We start from the raw sequence: 18,489 nt of genomic DNA, 5'->3' as shown, positions 1-18,489 counted from the left end.
CGTATTGAGAAGTCATTGTATCTCTCTCAGTTGATACTATATTAAACACTTTTGTATTTCCTGCCCTTTCCTTGTTTACAAGGCAACTATAAAACCAAAGTTTTTTAAATGGTTGATGTGAAGTGATCCCTTTGAATGTTTTAAATGGTTGACGTGAAGTGATCCCCTTGAATGTTTTACGAACAACACCTTGATTTGGTTGACCGTTATGGAATATTTGTCTTAGCTGCAATGTGGCCCTCTTCTCATCAATTTTGACAAACCGCCTCGATGGTCTAGTGATAGCGAACTCGCTTCAAGTACAGTAGCTGGTGGGTTCTTATGGAAGGCTTGATTCCCCATAAAGCACGTGTCACTTAGGAGTAAGAGCAAAAAATGGTGGGGTGTGTGGTTGGGGACTTGGAGTCAACAATAATGTGCCCTGGTAAGTGACATGACTTTTTGATGGCTGTTATCATGTGAACTAGTACGTTAAAGATCAACCTGTCGGCCTAGTGCAAAAAGAGTCATATTTATATCATCTCAAAATGTGGTCGTCCTTATACGTATGTAATATTTGCCACTGGATGTTACACACATATTCATATCATCTTAACATGTTTTCGTTCTTATATGTATGTAGTATTTGCCATTGGATGTTACACAGATATTCATATCATCTCGACATGTTTTCGTCCTTATATGTATGTAATATTTGCCACTGGATGTTACACACATATCCATCATCATCATTTTCTGAATTACCGAATCACTCAAATTGTACAAACCATGAGCGCCACTAGTGGAGAAATAATTGATCCCTTTTTCAGAGGTAAATATTTATATTTCTGTGTACTCTTTTCATGGACTGCTGTTGGACTTTGACTTGAGACGCCTTCCTTTTTGGCCATGTTATTGTCTTTCTGACAATAGTTTAGTTTAACATTGACCCCATTGGTATCTTGTCCCACTTTTTATGAACCTATGGATTGCATTTATTGCTACTTATTCTCGTACTGAATATACTGAATATATGAACTATTTGCCACTGCTGCATGTTTCGCAAACCAGAACCATTCAATAAAAAAAGAGATGTGAACAATTTTTCCTGAATTTATTTCACACGTGCAGCTGGGCAATTTATCCAGCATCTTTCATACGTACACCTTGCTTAATTTGCCTTTAATGTATTCCACTGGACAACATTTCACAACTATCAATTGATCAATAAATCATCATTAGATCCTTTTATCATACAAAAATTAGATATATTTTCCACCCAAAAGAAGGTGTTTTATTTCAGATAATGGTGATTTCTAATGGCCCCTTTTACATAATAACCAGACAATTTCTGATAAAAGTGATTTCCTATCAAAACTTAAAACATGATAACTAGTGATTGTATGGCATTGGTGTTCCTGATTGGTCCATATAACATGATAACCAGACATTGTCTGATAACAGTTATTTCTGGTTGATCTCTTGAAAGTGAGACTCAGATATTCTTTGAAAATGATAACACAATAACCTGACATTGTCTGACAATCATGATTTCTGGTTGATCATTAGAACATGATAACCAGATATTGTCTGATGATGGTGATTTTAGATTGATCTCGAGAATATGATAACAATATATTGTTTGATTATGGTGATTTCTGATTGATCTCGAGAGAATGATAACCATATATTTTCTGATAATGGTGATTTTGATTGATCCCGAGAATCTGATAACCATATATTGTCTGATTTTGGTGATTTCTAAGGGATCACGAAAATACGATAACCATATATATCTGATAATGATGGTTTTTGATTGATCTCGAGAATATGATAACCATATGTTGTCTGATAATGGTGAGTTCTGATTGATCCAGAGAATAAGATAACGATATATTGTCTGATTATTGTGATTTCGGATTGATCTCGAGAATATGATAACCATATATTGTCTGATAATGTTAATTTCAGACTGATTCCGAAAATCTGATTGTCCGATTATGGTGATTCCTATTTGTCCCTGAAACATGATAACCATATATTGTCTAATAATGGTGATTTCTGATTTTCTCTAACAGGATTACCAGAAACTGTCTTATAATTGTTATTTCTGATTGGTTCCTAGATCCCTAAACATGATAACAGACACTGTCTGATAAATTTCATGACTGATTGATTCATAAACCACGATAATCAAACAAAGTTTTCATACAAAGTCTGAACAGGTTGATTGATTTCTCGTCTGCTAACAATAAGGAAAAATATTTAGAACCTGTCCAGTGTTTTGTATATGTATGGTCGTATGTGTTTTGTGGTCAAATCGTGAAAGTTGTATCCCTTTGTATGATGATGCATATTTGTGATGTAATCTGTCTCTTTGGAATAAACGTGCCATGGCAATAGATGTGCTTTTGTTGATCTTAAGCAAGTACAACTTAAGCGGCATGGGGAGGTAAGTATATGTCCCCCATGTAAGTAATACTAGGTAAATGGTAAAAGCAGTTCTATCGATTACCAGTCTATCAAAGTATCTCTAAAGTATGTGTTATCATGAATACACACCCTTTTAAAAGGTTAAAATACACACATTGCAATAGATTTGTCCCTTCATGGTTTATTGCTTTATATCATTTTGATATAACAATAAACCAACAATTAAATATTTCAAGCAAAACTTGGAAATATTAAAACTATATATATTTCCTAATACATATCTTTTTTTATATTTTATTTCATGAATGAATCAAGCGGGTAAGTATTTGTCAACGAAACAGCAATTCAATTACAAAAATTTAGAAAGACATCTGATGGTCAAAATTCAGTTGTCTGGGAGAAACAAATAACAAGATAATATGCTAGTCATCAACTCATACCTAGGTTAAAAAGATGTGTGTGTAAAGCAAAATTATATCCGGGTGAAATTTTATCCGGAGGAAAAATGTCACAGTAGTTGTTGTTATTTTTTTATCCGGAGGAAACTATTTCCCTGGAATATTTTATCCTTTGCCGTGAAATTCTATCTGGGTAGTTTACTTATTGAATAGTTATTAGAAAAAAATTATCCTTTAAAAATACAATGATAATAGTGTATTTGAAATAAAGCGAAATTGTTAAAAAAAATATATTATAATGGGAAATAATTTACCAAATTATCCTTGAAAAAATTTCCTGAAATATTCAAGTCAATATCATCCTTTTAAAAAGATAATTATCATGAAACATAGGGAAGAAAACCAGAAGTAATTTCAAAGATCGTAATTGTGAAAATAATATCATGATTAAATAAGGTTAGTGAAATTCGTGTAATAGTGAGTTGTTTTCAGATCTCAGTACAAATATAAATTTAAAAGTAAGGTAGAAATATAGTTGCATTACTACTGTTAACAGTAATAGAAGAATTTGATTATGATAATATTTTTAACTATATAAATAGTTTTGTCTGGGGACAGAGATGTAGTTGTTGATTATATGGAAATCAGATAAATAATAGCATAACAATATATTGGAACAATAGCATGTTTAACAGCTGGATAGTTTTTACATGTGAAATGTTATCTGTCTTATTAAATCAAGTTGTAAGTCATCTTTTTAAATAAATGAATATATAAAAAATAAGATTCAAAGAAAAATTTCACTATAAAATAGATTCAGAAATATATTATAGTAATGTCTTTAAAATATAAATTGCTCATAATTACCTCCCTTTGATAAATTATGCAAATTTAGTCTACCTTTGTGAAACATTTTATAATTATAGTCAGGTATATATTGATTGTGAGTAACTTACATAGTAGTTAATGGGACTCTATTTCACACGGTTCTGTGAAATATAGTACGGCAAATATATAACGGTACATACTATCCGCATAACACAGATAGATTTTCACTCCTCTGGAAAAAATCAACCTGTGAAATACCATCCCTGGAAAAAATTACCGGGACAAATTATCCTCAGGATAAAATATCACAGAGGAATAAAATAAAACGTTACATATGTGTTAACGGAAATCTAACATCTACACCTAATTCTCTCTAGGACAAATAAAAATAATAATTCATATATCTTTCTCATTAAAAAACATAGTCATGGAGGACATTGTCCTAAATGCTTTATGTTGTCTCATCTTTCTCACTGTACTATACAAATTATTAGAACTAAATATATGTTTATAAACAGATATTCATTTTAATGTACATAATACAATTGATATGGTATTAAATAAAGGCAACAGTAGTATACCGCTGTTCAAAACTCCATGGACAAAAAACAAAATTGAAGTAACAAACTAAAACTGAGGGAAACGCATTAAATATAAGAGGAGAACAACGACACACCATTAAATTGTAACACACACACACACACAGAAACGGACTAAGCAATATCAACATTAAAGTATTTGCTGTATGTGATTACATTTAAAAAAAAAATTTATACAATCCAGTACTGATCCAATCTTTAACTTTGGGTCCTACTAAAATGCGCCCGGGTGAAGAAAAGGCGCCCGGGGAAAAGAAAAAGCGCCCGGAGAAGAAAATATAGCGCCGGGGAATAGAAAAAGGGCCCGGGGATATTTTATTGGCATGAGACAAATTTGTTAAGTTCTGAACATTGATTTTTTTTTAATTTTAGACAAGTAATTTGCAAATTCAGATAATAGACATTTGTAATAAAGAACAAAAACAAGTATGAATATTTCAATTTTAACAATAATATCACTTTTCGAAAGATTGATTATAATGGATCACAGTTTATGAGGAAGATTTATAAAATGTAAGACATCAAAAGACATGTTTTTCAAAAACGATATCAAAATGAAAAATGTATAAGACAACCCAAATTTCACAGATAAATATTAATTTAATCAAAATTAAAAGAGGTACACATAATAAATCAGCACATGAAAAAAAGCAGTACTATACATGTAAAGAAGTTAAAACAAGGGGGTAAAAACAGGTGTTTGGTTTAAATTTAAGTCTAAGCATTAAAACCCTGATGAGCATAGCCATTGAACATGTTGAAGCAGTTTTAGTTTTATAAAATGATATAATAAATTTATCTCAGCATCTGTATAAAAAAAAGTGTTCACCATGCAGTTGCGAAAATATTAGACCTCAGGCACCAATTATTTTTAAATAACAAAATATACAGTTTGATCGAGGACAATGTCTTTCATGATTCTTCTATATACTCTTATTTATATTTATTTACTTACTTATATACAATTTTGAAATCTAGAAATGTAAAAGTGCAACAACACTTTAGATGTAGCATCGTACATATCCCCATTTATATTAAGGACAAAACAAGCAATGATTAGTTTTTTAAGGAAAAAAAATATTGTTATAAAATATTCATTTTCCTTCTCCGGGCGCTTTTTCTTTCGCCCGGGCTTTTTAGTAGGACCTTTAACTTTAGTCCCATTATTTCCATGTGGTCCACCTTTTTCATCTTTCTCATTTCTTTCTATAGTTTTATGACTATATAGTTTCATTCCGACTTTATAATGCTTCATCAACATAATAACGTTTCTTAATTACAGATAATTGCCTTCTATCTAATGTTTGGTCTTCTGCAAATCTGTTGCTATGGTAGTACAATGAATGTATATTTCCCATGACGTGTATACAAAACTGTTTGATTTAGTGGTCAATTTCAACTTCAATCATCATTCCTGAAATGAAATAAAATAAATCAGAACTGATTCAATACAAGAATACAATATGTTACTGATTGATCGACTGTGTTACTTAATGTCCAGCAACAATTATTTAATGCATGTTAATGAGGCTTCAATGGTCCAGTGGTCTAAATTGTCGAACTAGTAATCATGCTAAAGGTCGTGGGTTTCTCCAGACACTCCGGCCTTTCTCCAACAATTAAACCTGACCACCATGACAAAGTACAATCGTGCTGAAAGTGGTGTTAAATACCAATCAACAAATCACTTTATTAATAAGGACGAGAACAAATTAACAAGTAGTACAATCGTAGGTCCTGTGATAGAAAAAAAAACGTCCACCAGAATTAAACTGAAAATATATTTGATAGGCATTGAAATATGCTACCTACAGACCCATCAACAAGTTGTTGCAATATGGTTCTTACACAGAACACCGGATTACGTGTTTCCATGTTGACCCGATATGGTTACGTATTTATATATATATTGTAGAATCAAACGGACACCTCATTTTTACTTCCGGTTTCAATAAGACCAAATGTGACCATATGTCTATTCCAGGTCACTTTTTTGTTTGACAATCTACTTTTACAGAATAAAGTTTTTTACTGGCAGAACCAGTAGAAGATGGAATAAAATTGTCCGCTGGGCGCAGCTTGATACGACCGCAGAGGTCGAACCCTGAACAGTTGGGGCAAGTAAGGACACAATATTCAAGCTTGATACAGCTCTGAATTTGGATTGTGATAAAATATTTGACACAGCATAGGTTTCTGACACAGAATGAATGTGGTCTAAGAACTTAATTTGTTTTACTTTACCTATTATATTCCAATATCCAAAATCTAAATACATGGTTACTTTAACCTATAATGGTTTACTTTTTAAATTGTTATTTGTATGGAGAGTTGTCTCATTGGCACTCACACCACATCTTCCTATATCTATTAGATTCAGCATATCAAAGAATCCCAAGAATATACTTTTTGATGAAATCAAACAAAGTTTAATTTTGGACCCTTTTGACCTCAATGTGGACCAATTTGATAACGGGGCACAAACTTCAAAAATCTAAATACATGTTTAGATTCAGCATATCAAAGAACCCCATATATTCAATTTTTGTTGAAATCAAACAAAGTTTAATTTTGGACCCTAATTTTGACCAACTTGAAAACTGGGCCCATAATCAAAAATCTAAACACATGTTTAGATTCAGCATATCAAAGAACCACAAGAATTCAATTTATGAATAAATCAAACTATAAGTCATAGCTAACAATTAGGGATGTCAATGAGTACTCGAGTACTCGAGTATCGCTCGGTAGTATCGAGTATCGAATACCAAAATGATACTTGACTAATCGGGAAATTATATATTAATCAAAATTAATCAAAATTAAAATACGTTTTGAATGTTTGCGTATAATTTTGTCTTTTAAAATTCCCTCGAACAACAGAGGTACAAATGTAGGCTATAAACAAGAGGACATTTGCAGGGCTTACACTTTTAACTGATCATGTCTTAGTAATTCCACCACCTCTGTACCATCAGAGCAAATTTTTTTTTATCGGCAGGACTGTTAGTTACGTTACAAGGTCGAAAAATCGGCTTGTCCCAGAAAAGGTTGACAAGATGTTTCTGACACAGAATAAATGTGGTCTAATGAACTTGAAAATTTTGTTTTGCTTTTGAGCAATTCACTATGCTGTTGAATATTTATCCTCTCAAAAATAAAATATTTGAAGACATTTTCTTTTTAATTTCTGAAATTTGAAATGAGAAAAAGTTGAAACCCCCTTTTCCTTATTCCAAAAATGATCTCAATTCAAATTTCTAATGGAGTTTGCAACAATAACTACTCATTTAAATACATCATAAAGTATTAAAATATAAAATGTCATACAGTCATGGTTAAAATTAAAATAAATTAATAGTAACTTCTAAAAAAATAAATGGGGAATGTGTCCAAAGGGACCCAGATGATGCCCCCGCTAGCACATAACGTTATAAAGGGACATTACTCAAGAACTGTAAAAGTGAAGCTGCCAAAAATTGAAGTTAAACTGAGTTTAGAGGTAATAAGCACCATATACAAACTTCATTAAATTTAGTTGAGACAAACTTAAGTTAAGAGAACAGAAACGAAAAAGTTCTTCAATTTTTCCACTTTAAAGGGCATGATAACCCTAGAATTGTAATCAAAATGCTTGTAATCACTGAATGGTAAAGATTGCTTTAATTTATCAGTTGGTAGTAAAAGTTAATATATTGCATTATATATTGTATATAGCATCGATTTAAGGGCATCCGATACAGTTTCTCGATAAAATGTCATTTTTATAATTTTGTAATATGTTGTAGGCCTTGGTGAGTTATAAAATAAAACACAAAATAAAACATAGGTCACTGTGCTTATTTTCAAGAAAATTGAGGCTGAAAATTGGGGATTTGTGCAATTTTGTAAAACAATTAGGCAATGTTATAAATTTTTTGGAGCAGATATTTTTCGTCGTAAATTATTAAGATCGGGTTCAATCTGAAGCTGTGATAAGTGACAAAAAGGGAAAAAAAATCACTACATGAATAATTATACAATTATTCAAGCCTTGCTTGACATTGCGGACCAGATGCTCAAAGTGGTATTTTTTTAAACCTAAAAAAATGGAAATAAACTGTTTCTGAAAATGTCATTTTTATCATTTTTCTGCATAAACTGCATTTTGTCATGCTTTCTCTAAATCTCAAATAAAAAATATAGGTCACCATGCTTGATTCCATGATAAACGCGATTTATCCTAAAAACTGCGTCCCCCCTTTGTAACCTCAACTTTAGCTCTAAAGTGCACGACGTCGCTGGCAGACAATTTCGACGTTATCTCTGCAAATTACTGGCGACATTTTTCAAATGTATAAATATGGCTTGTAAAGTACTATCTATAAATTGGTTATATTGTTTCCGGAAATAAAATCATGTGAATAACAAATACCTCTCTCTGTTTGTGGTCTAAGTGAGAAACATTTCAAGAAAAGTTATAACGGACTGTTGATAATTTTTACGGCTTTTAAAATTAAAGACTCAGCAATTTAGAACTTGACATACAGGTACATTCACTGTACACACTCGTATATTATTTCATACCGTATGTTGACCTCTAGATTTGTTTTTTTTTTGTTTGGTGGGCTGCTGTTTCATTACAAATATTTCTTAAAATCGTTTTATTCACGTTTTAATCACTGAGAAATCTGTTTTTGTTGATACGAATTAAAAGTTCACGTAGTTTGGACAGTAAATCAAATTTAACGCCCATTGCAATTCAAATTAGAAATTTACATTAGGACGTCAAACATTTAGAATGCGAATTAAACTAATTTGAATTAGTTAATGCGAATCGAATTCGAATTACGTTTGAACTCAGCATTATCCTGCAAACGGAACTTCTTTTTTTGTACATAAATTGCAGCACATACATTAGGCCGTTACTTTTTTCGTTTGAATTGTTTTACATTGTAATTTCGTGACCTTTAATAGCTGACTATGCAGTATGGGCTTTGCTCATTGTTGAAGACCATTCGGTGCCCTATAGTTGTTAATTTCTGTGTCATGTTTGTCTCTTGTTGAAAGTTGTCTCATTGGCAATTATACTACATCTTCTGTTTTATGTGGTCAGAAAACAAAAGCAAACTCTTATAAATAGGAATCTTCAATTTCCTAAAGAATGCTCTTGTCCGAACAATAAAACTATAACTATGAAATTGGATTAGTTACAATTAAAATCCTTCTCTCATAGCGTAATTTTATTGGTAAATAACTATATGTTTTTTTCACCATAGCGCGTACATAAAATATCGCACGTCAATTCCTCTGTCTGTCCTTCCGGTCCTTCTGGTAAATTACATTTTTCAAGTGAACAATTCTTGCCAACTTTTTATAAAACTGATATCGTATGGATACGTTCGAAAATCAGTGCATATCAAACATTCTTTAAAAGAGTTATGCCATTTGGAAACATTGATTATATTGGAAATTGCATTGTTTTTGCTGTCATTCAATCATTTCTCTAATATATTTACAAAAACATAAAGAACAAAATAAACAGCTGCGCTACGAGCGCATGATACACCCGTCGTGTTATGAAAGAAACATTATACATGTTTTTAAAAAAAAAACGGGGGTTGTACAGGAAGTCATGCTAGGTATATCTTGACTCATTCATTAATCTTGCTCAATAGTAAGTTTGTATATCACAACATGTTTTATATGATCCCCAAATTGAAGCTCAATAAAAATTCAAGAACTCAAAAATGAATTAGAGTCATCACAAAAAAGTATACAGATCTTAAGAATAATTTAACTAAAAAGTATGTGAAGTTTTATGAAATAATTATAAATAGTTTCTGAGATACGGCTCGACATGTAAAAACCCGCACTTTTTGTCATAAACTCAATAACTCTAAAATCAAATTTTGAATCATCCTCAAAAAGTATATACAGATCTTCAGATTAATATAACTAAGAAGTGTGTAATTTTTTAAGCAATAATCATAAATCGTTTTTGAGTTACAGCGCGAACTGTGGAAAAAAAATCTATTTTAGTTACAAAGTCCTGTACCTCAAAAAGTTCACCAAAAAATAAACAGATCGTTCGACCATCATGACTGAAAAAACAACCATGTTCAGTTTAATGAAATTTGGATAATATGCTGTTCCATGTTTACGACGGACATTTGTGTACCATAATACGTCTCGTAAAAAAAAAACATGGATGTATAAACATATTGTTGGCTATTGACTTTTTTTAGATAAAGTAAGTGCAACGTTGAGGAAATAAGAAATTTATTCTTTTATATTAGCGGCGTGTACCTACATTTTCGGTATTAGTTTTAAAATATCATTGGTTTCCTGTGCTGCAATCAAATGTCATGGATGATGAATGATAATAAAAATGATAATTGACATGCATGATATTAGTAACACCAAAAGCGTCAGTCGTCTTGAGATTGCTCACTTTACATTATTTTATTGAAGATCTCAAAGAAACAGTAATTTGTTTTATTTCTTATGATGTTATTAGACTGTTATCCTGTTAGAATCAAATGCACTAATATTAATGGCGTAGAAGTTAGCATGCGGGAGAATCAGAAATTGGAGCATCGAAATTCCACATTACGTTTCTTATTACGGAAAATTACACGCATTACGTCCCGCAAAAAGTGACGTTTTGCTGGAAGTCAAATGCTTAACGTTGTGCCAAGAGTTAACTCCCTTGAAACTGTATCGGATGCCCTTAAGTTGATTGAATTATTATTCTGGACAAAGAAAGATAACTCCCATTTATTGTCTTGAAACTACAAAAATGCTTGTTTTTGGCCCCTTTTGGCCCTTTATTGCTAGACTGTTTGCCACATAACCCTTAAAATATATCCCAACCTTCTACTTATGGTATTAAACATTGTGGTACAATTTCTGAACAATTGAAATACTTATACACAACTTATTGTCTTGACCCTAGATGAATGGTTGTTTTGGGCCCCTTATTTCTTAACCTTAGGGACCATAACCCTCAAAATGAATGCCAAACTTCCTTTTCTGGTTATAAACATTGTGTTAAAATTTAAATGATTTCTATTTACTTATACTAAAGTTATTATCCCGAAACCATCCGTCTTCAGATGACGACGACGTAATACCAATATACGACCGCAAAAATGCGGCCGTATAAAAATAAAATTCCTTTGTAACCATAAAAGCTCATTTAAATACATCATAAAGGTACTAAAATAGAAATGACATCATAGTCATGGCTAAAAATAAACAAAAAAATCTATATCAGCAACGATTTATATTGGCAAATTTCCAATGGAGTTTATTATACTAAACGTATTGGCAAATTTCCAATGGAATTTATTAATACTAAAGTTATTGGCAACTTTTCCAATATACATAATTAAAAACCAGTGTAGCTGAGATATTCAAATGAGTTTGAATTACAACCCCAATAAATTTTCAACCATAAAAGCCCATTTAAATACATCATATAAGTTTAAAAAAAAATTAAATACATCATAAGGCTATTAAATTAGAAAATGACATCATAGTCATGGCTAAAAATAAACAAAAAACCTTCATCAGCAACATTTTATATTGGCAAATTTCCAATGGAGTTTATTATACTAAAGTTATTGGCAAATTTCCAATGGAATTTATTAACAATAAAGTTATTGACAAATTTCCAATATACATAATTTAAGGTAGCACAATACAAAGATTTTGTCACTCCCAATCAGACAACTTTAAACTGATGTAATTAATTTCATCCTTCTTTATATTTTATAAATGAGGTACCAAAAGAAAAGAGAAAGATTAATCCTTGAAATTGTGATAATTTCATTATGACACAATTATTACATAATTAATTATTATGTAATTAGTTGCTATTTTGTGATGTCCACACTTGAATGAATTTAGCTTCTTTGTTCTTCATAGCATCCCAAAATATTTTATATATTCTTGTACAACACAGCCTGACCTCCAAAACTGTGTCTCAGATTTCCAAAAACTTCAATAGAACAAATTTTATACCCAATTGAATTTAGTGGTCTCTTATGAATTGATGTTGCAAACTTCATTGAAGATTTATGAGAGAATGAAATACAATAGGAAAAATCTGAGACACAGTTTTGGAGGTCAAACTGTGTTGTGCAAGAATCTATAAAATATTTTTGGATGCTATGAATAACAAAGAAGCTAAATTCATTCAAGTATAGACATCACAATATGGCAACTAATTACATAACAATTAATGATGTAATAACTATGTCATAATGAAATTATCACAATTTGAAAGATTTATCCTTCTTCTTTCTTTTGGTACCTCATTTATAAAATTTAAAGAAAGATGAGTGGAATTACATCAGTTTAAAGATGTCTGATTGGGGATGAAAAATCTTTGTATTGTGCTACCTTAAAAGCAGTGTAGGTGAGATAATCAAATGAGTTTGAATTACCAACCTTACACTGCTTTTAAATCATGTTTTGTACTTAAGCCTTCCCTTTGTTGTATGGTACCTTGCACAAGTAATTATCTGGAAACTAGAAAAATGCTTAGTTTTTTGCGCCTAATTCCTAAACGTTTTGGGCAAGTACCCCCAAACTCAATTCCAGCTTTTCCTTTGTGATATGGAACCTTGTAGTACAATTCCAGAAAGATACTTACACTAACACACAAGTTATTGTCTGGAAAATACAAAAATGCTTATCTTTTACCCCTTTTTGGCCACTAATTTCTTAACTGTTGGTACCATAACCCCTAACATAAATCCCAACCTTCCTTTTATGGTAAAATTTCATAGAGATCCATTTACTTAAACTAAAGTTATTGTGCGAAAAACAATGTGTCTTCGGACAACACAACAACGTCATACCAATATATATATTGAGTTACTTAGTTATTGTCTTTATTTGTTTTTGTTGTAGTTATATGTCACAAACTGTAAAGTTTATATGGCAATAAAACTTTGAATTGAATTGAAAAAAATATACGACTGTAAAAAAATTTTGCGGTCGTATAATGACTTCTTGTTTCAGATCAAGAAATGCGTTTGCCGAAACATGGTCTCAGTCAACAGGCATAATTAAACTTTAATAAATAGTTAAGTCTGTATACACTCATACTTTGAAATAGTAATGAACATTGAACATTAAAAGAAAAACACAATAAAGGCTCAGAAATCAACCACTTTAAAGTATATTTACCCAATAAATGTATATCATTTTCAATTGATTTAACTTCCTCTCCCGAAATAGTTTTAGCCAAAATGTCATTCAGCGCATCTGTATACAGCCTTGTTGGTGTGTTATGGTGATCAAATCTTTTTAAAAGGTCGCTTAATATATTACATAATTCAATAAAACGTTTGTCTTCAAGTTTAAATATGCAAGAGTGTTGTAGTTCGTTTCTTGTTAGTCTTATGCGCTCAATATCATCTCCAATAGCTATGTCTGTATTCTGAATAGTTTGCCATGTCCCGCCCCATAAATTACTTGGAATGTGTTTATTTAGTTTCCTGTGCTCATTGTACAAGTGAGTTACATCACAATCGCTTCTTGGACGTAGATTTGGTTTGTCTGGTTTTAATAGGTCATATGAAGCATCAGCTAAAATATTCAGTACGATCATTCCCATCTTTGTAAAATTGATTTCCTCTTTGGTGAACTGAAAATAAGTAAAAAGTAAGCAATTGCGATGTAAAGTATGAAAAACGTATTATACAATAACATTTAACATAAGTTTTGGTTGAATCAATTGTCAGTTAACTTGGCCAAGTACTCGACGAAGTTCCTGCAAGAAAAGAAATAGAAGTAAAATCGATGAGCTGGTACCTAGCATCTAAACATAATTCTTCCTCAATTATTTTTTTGCGCAACCTAAATCTGGGATTGCTGTTCAAAATTAATATGAAAAACATCTGTCATACCATAGACAGATCTAAATCACATGTCGTGTTAAATCATTCTTTTTTATTAATGATTATGAACCGAAGTGACCTTAAAATATTTAAGGTAAATAAATACCCTTCATTAATGTGAAACCAAATTGTTTTGATTTCTATTATATTGGGGTCAATGAAATATACAACACAACCTTCGATAAAATATATTATAGAGTCAAATATTTATTGTTATAACAAACATTATGTTAATAAATCTTTGTTGTTGACCAATGCGCTTTATGTTTATTTTCCTAAAAATCAATGGAAATGTAATTGCTATTTATACTAGTTGTGACATCAAGAAAAACATCTTAATTTGTATATATATATATTGTTTCAACAAAATGATCTATATTACATTTATTTATTGCTTTAACTATAATTAATTTATGATACTAGTTATAATTTGGAAATTTTAACCAGAAACAGGGCCATATAGAACTGTATCCTTTGAAACATACTGATTGAATTTGATGAATAAGTTGGGTTTTTTTTCTTTCTACACTGCGAAATTCACAAATATAGTGGGTTTATTGACTTGATGACAGTTTACAGTGAAGCTGTTTGTGTTTCGTTCCTGAAAAAAAGTATAACAGAGTACCGAACTCGAAGGTAAATTAAAATAGAGGCTCTGAAGAGCCTGTGTTGCTCACCTTGGTCTACAAATGTATATGCATATCATACAAAGGACACTGTCCAATAGAGTTTATGACAAATATCTATATTTTTTTGCTCTAGTATTACTGATCTTTAAGTCTGTTTGGTTTCTCTCTATATTCTTTAGTTTTTGCTCAAAACACAAAAGATGGTAAACAAGCTTATTTACTAAATCGGCAAAATTTGACTTTTTAATATGTAATAGATCATGCCTTGCTGATATTTTTTGTTATTTAAAGTAAAATTGAGAATGGAAATGGGGAATGTGTGAAAGAGACAATAACCTGACCACAGAGCACACAACAGCCAAAGGCCACCAATGGGTCTTCAATGTAGCGAGAAATTCAATTCTTATAAGACATAAAAAAAAAAAATGCTTCTCTCTAAATATCAAAGTTTTCATGATAATATTCAAAAGATTACAAAACTTAACAAATAAAATAAAAGATTTACTATAAAGGGAAATAACTCTGTATGAGGTCAATTGAAAATTACTTTTTTGTAGATATTACTGTGCTAAACAATTGTGTTGTTATAGTTTATCTCTATTATAAAAGGCAAGAACATAAAAGAAAACTGCCTTAAAATGATCAATTCAGGGGCAGCAACCCAACATTGCAGAGCAAATAGATCTTTACATGAAAAAGTTTCAGAGATTTAAGCCAAAAACTGCAGTTTATCCTATGTTGTATTTTAAGCCATGGCGGAAATATTGGTTGATGGGCGGAGTCATCGGATACTTGTTTTAAACAAGATACTATAAAGACGATTTAGGCCAAGTTTGGTTTAATTTGGCAACCTACATGTAGTTTCAGAGGAGAAGATTTTTGTAAAAGTTAACGGACAACAAACGCAAAGTGCTGAGAAAATCTCAATATCAATTGATCCTTTAGGGCAAGGTAAGATTAAAAAGGACAAGTCCATGAAAATTGACCGATTTAGACGTTTGACTTTTTCAAACAACTGAACGAAAGAAAAGTCTACAATATTCTGTTTCATTCATTTTCATTTTTGAGAAATGAATTTGGCTTTAAAATACATTATGGTGTTTCATACCCCTGAAAAACTGGCTGTACTTGTTGCCTCTTGATTGACATTTGAAAACACTCTATCACCAGCTTGGACATGGACACGTACCTGCAAAAAAAAAATATGTCATTCATCATCAATAGAAAATAATTAGAAAAATTCATGAAAAGTTCAAAGAGAAAACTTGGCAATGTGGGTAGCACCTATCATTTCATTACACTCTATTTTGATAAACATAGGACTGGTTAAATAAATCAACACGACTAGCCATACAGTCTAAATTCCTGGGCTCATTTATACCTTTGTTATACCAAAGAAAAAAGAAAAGCATCACTTTAAAAATTAACTTACCTTGGTGGATGTTTCAGTTCTTTGTATTTGACCGGAGCTCTCTGGGTTAAGATTCAAACTTGGAATATTTTCAGAACTCTGTGACAACTAAAATTAATGACAACATAAATGTTATCACTATTGGATGTACATTCACACTACCATTTAAATGAGACATATATCTTCTTAAAACTATACATCATTATATAGACCCTCATTAACACATTAACGTTTATATAATTTCAATTATAGCATAAATATAGCATCTTGCACTTCTAAAGTTCCATCAAATGTAAGCTATTACCGACAGTAACGTGAAGAATTGCCTTTTTCTTAGAAAATGTCTTAATTTAACTTTGAACTTTGAAGATGTTGAATTTAGAATAATAGAAGATAATTTTCAAACTATATACTGTAGTTTTTTTTATTTCTGAAATATTCATCTTATAGGATGTCACTATCAGTAAAAATATGTTTTTACTACTGTTTTCTCGAAAGAAAAATAATCAACTGTCAGCTTTTCCTTACTTTTAATGACCCTCTATTAGTCATGTTAGTATTCAGTATAAGTCATGATACACATGTCACAGAGTTGTTAAGTTACAACAGGAGATTTGAAAATGATCACTGGGCTTGAGGCCTCGATAACTGGAAATTTTTTATCTACATTTTTATCGATGTTTTAAGTGTTTATTTGATTATAAACCTATATCTCCCTTTTTTCTTTACTATTACTGTTTTCTCTTGTGTATTCTTTTATTCAGATATAATAGATGTAAACTTAAATTTTTCCTTTGTCATGTTGAGAATTGCTTAAAACTCCTTTTATTACTTAACACAAAAATCAGTTTTCTAGCATCTATTAATAAAACAGATACATGTATAAGATTTAATAAGTAAATAATAAGACATAACAATATAATGTATGTGTAAATTTCACGATCTTGTCACCTCCTTGTTTTCCTTTCATTTCTCTGCTGTCTTTCTTTTTGTTAATGTTTGTTCTTTTGCCTTTTATTGCAGTATGCCATCAACAATGATCAGGTGTAATCTAACAAAACATGACATAGCCACTTCTTTGTCACACAAATCGATATAAGAGCTTAACATCTATGATAATAAAAGATGGATGACATTTTAACAAATTGGAAGCTTTGGGTTTTTAACGGAAGTGAATGAAGAGCTGGAAAATCGGCAGATTTTTTACTCTTGCTGGGAGAATCGCATGTCTAGATCTGATATTATTTGAAATTTGATACTTCCAAATCATATTTAAACAATAGGAGATTATTAATGGTAGATGATATAAAAAGGAAATGTGGTATGATTGTCAATTAAATGAGAGTACTACCAACTAAAGACAAAAATTCAGGATGTAAACTAAACAGGTAACCATACGACCTTCTACAATAGGCAAAATCCATATCCTAAAGCAATGTGAAGGGTCTAAGTAGGAACAAAATTCGAAATTATTCAATGGAGAAAACCAACAGCCTAATAAGAATAAATTGAAAAGTTGTATGCCATTTCTAAATTTCTTAAACTTCTTGCATGTAAAAATATAACTACTTTCTTGTTTGTTCCCGTGGAAAAGATTCTTTAAAAAATGTTCAATTACAGAGGTGACAATTGGAACTCTATGGCAAAATCATACATTTTTTTTTCAGTCAGAATTCTAGTTCGTCAAAATAATCTCCCCATAACATAACCAGAAGAGTTGCCATTGAAGATTCATTATCTTGCATATTAACTATGGTGTTACCTGTTACATTTAAGATATATCACTGAAAAAAGTATCCACTTGGTAATTTTTTCAATATCAGGTCATCTTTATACTTTGTTGGGAATACTTTTACTAAAAGAAATACTTTCATAGTATGTTAGTCAATTGTATATGAGAAGTTTCGCTTTGTGCTTTTAAATCATTAACAACACGTTCACATAATTCAATCGTTGTTTATAAAATTTCGATCGTTGACAGCATTCTTATCCAGAATTTAAGATGCGTTGACGACAAAACTCTGAAAAATTATAGTTGCCTAAATTGGCAACGAAAACATTTCCTGAAGTATAGTATTTATGTGTTTTCCTTCTTGAATTGGGAATATAGTCGGCACTACATTCTATATAGTTGAGTGGTTCCTGATGCTGGATTATAACCTAGAGGGTATGGTCTGGGACTATTTATACAACTAATATGTCCTGATAATTGGGAACAAGACTTAAAAATAATTGTCAAAATGATATGAACTGATAGTAACTTCAAAATATCATTAATCCAACACACGTAGTTGTTATCAAACAAACTTAAGCAGAACA

General features: G+C 31.0%; 1 protein-coding gene across 1 annotated transcript in view; it reads right to left on the bottom strand.

Annotated features, from left to right (window-relative positions):
- Positions 1-2,720: 2,720 nt before the first annotated feature.
- The window catches only part of LOC143054482 (uncharacterized), a 225,374-nt gene continuing 209,605 nt past the window's right edge, over positions 2,721-18,489 (bottom strand). The window contains exons 9-12 of the mRNA XM_076227505.1: positions 16,192-16,278; positions 15,868-15,948; positions 13,418-13,877; positions 2,721-5,651 (exon numbers count right to left, since the gene is read on the bottom strand). Coding sequence (XP_076083620.1) covers positions 5,620-5,651; positions 13,418-13,877; positions 15,868-15,948; positions 16,192-16,278 — 660 coding nt within the window. The 3' untranslated portion in view covers positions 2,721-5,619. The remainder of the gene's footprint in view (positions 5,652-13,417; positions 13,878-15,867; positions 15,949-16,191; positions 16,279-18,489) is intronic.

The sequence above is a fragment of the Mytilus galloprovincialis genome, chromosome 12, assembly GCF_965363235.1.
Source record: "Mytilus galloprovincialis chromosome 12, xbMytGall1.hap1.1, whole genome shotgun sequence".
Classification (NCBI taxonomy): Eukaryota; Metazoa; Mollusca; class Bivalvia; order Mytilida; family Mytilidae; genus Mytilus; species Mytilus galloprovincialis.
This window is presented reverse-complemented; position numbering and strand designations above follow the sequence as displayed.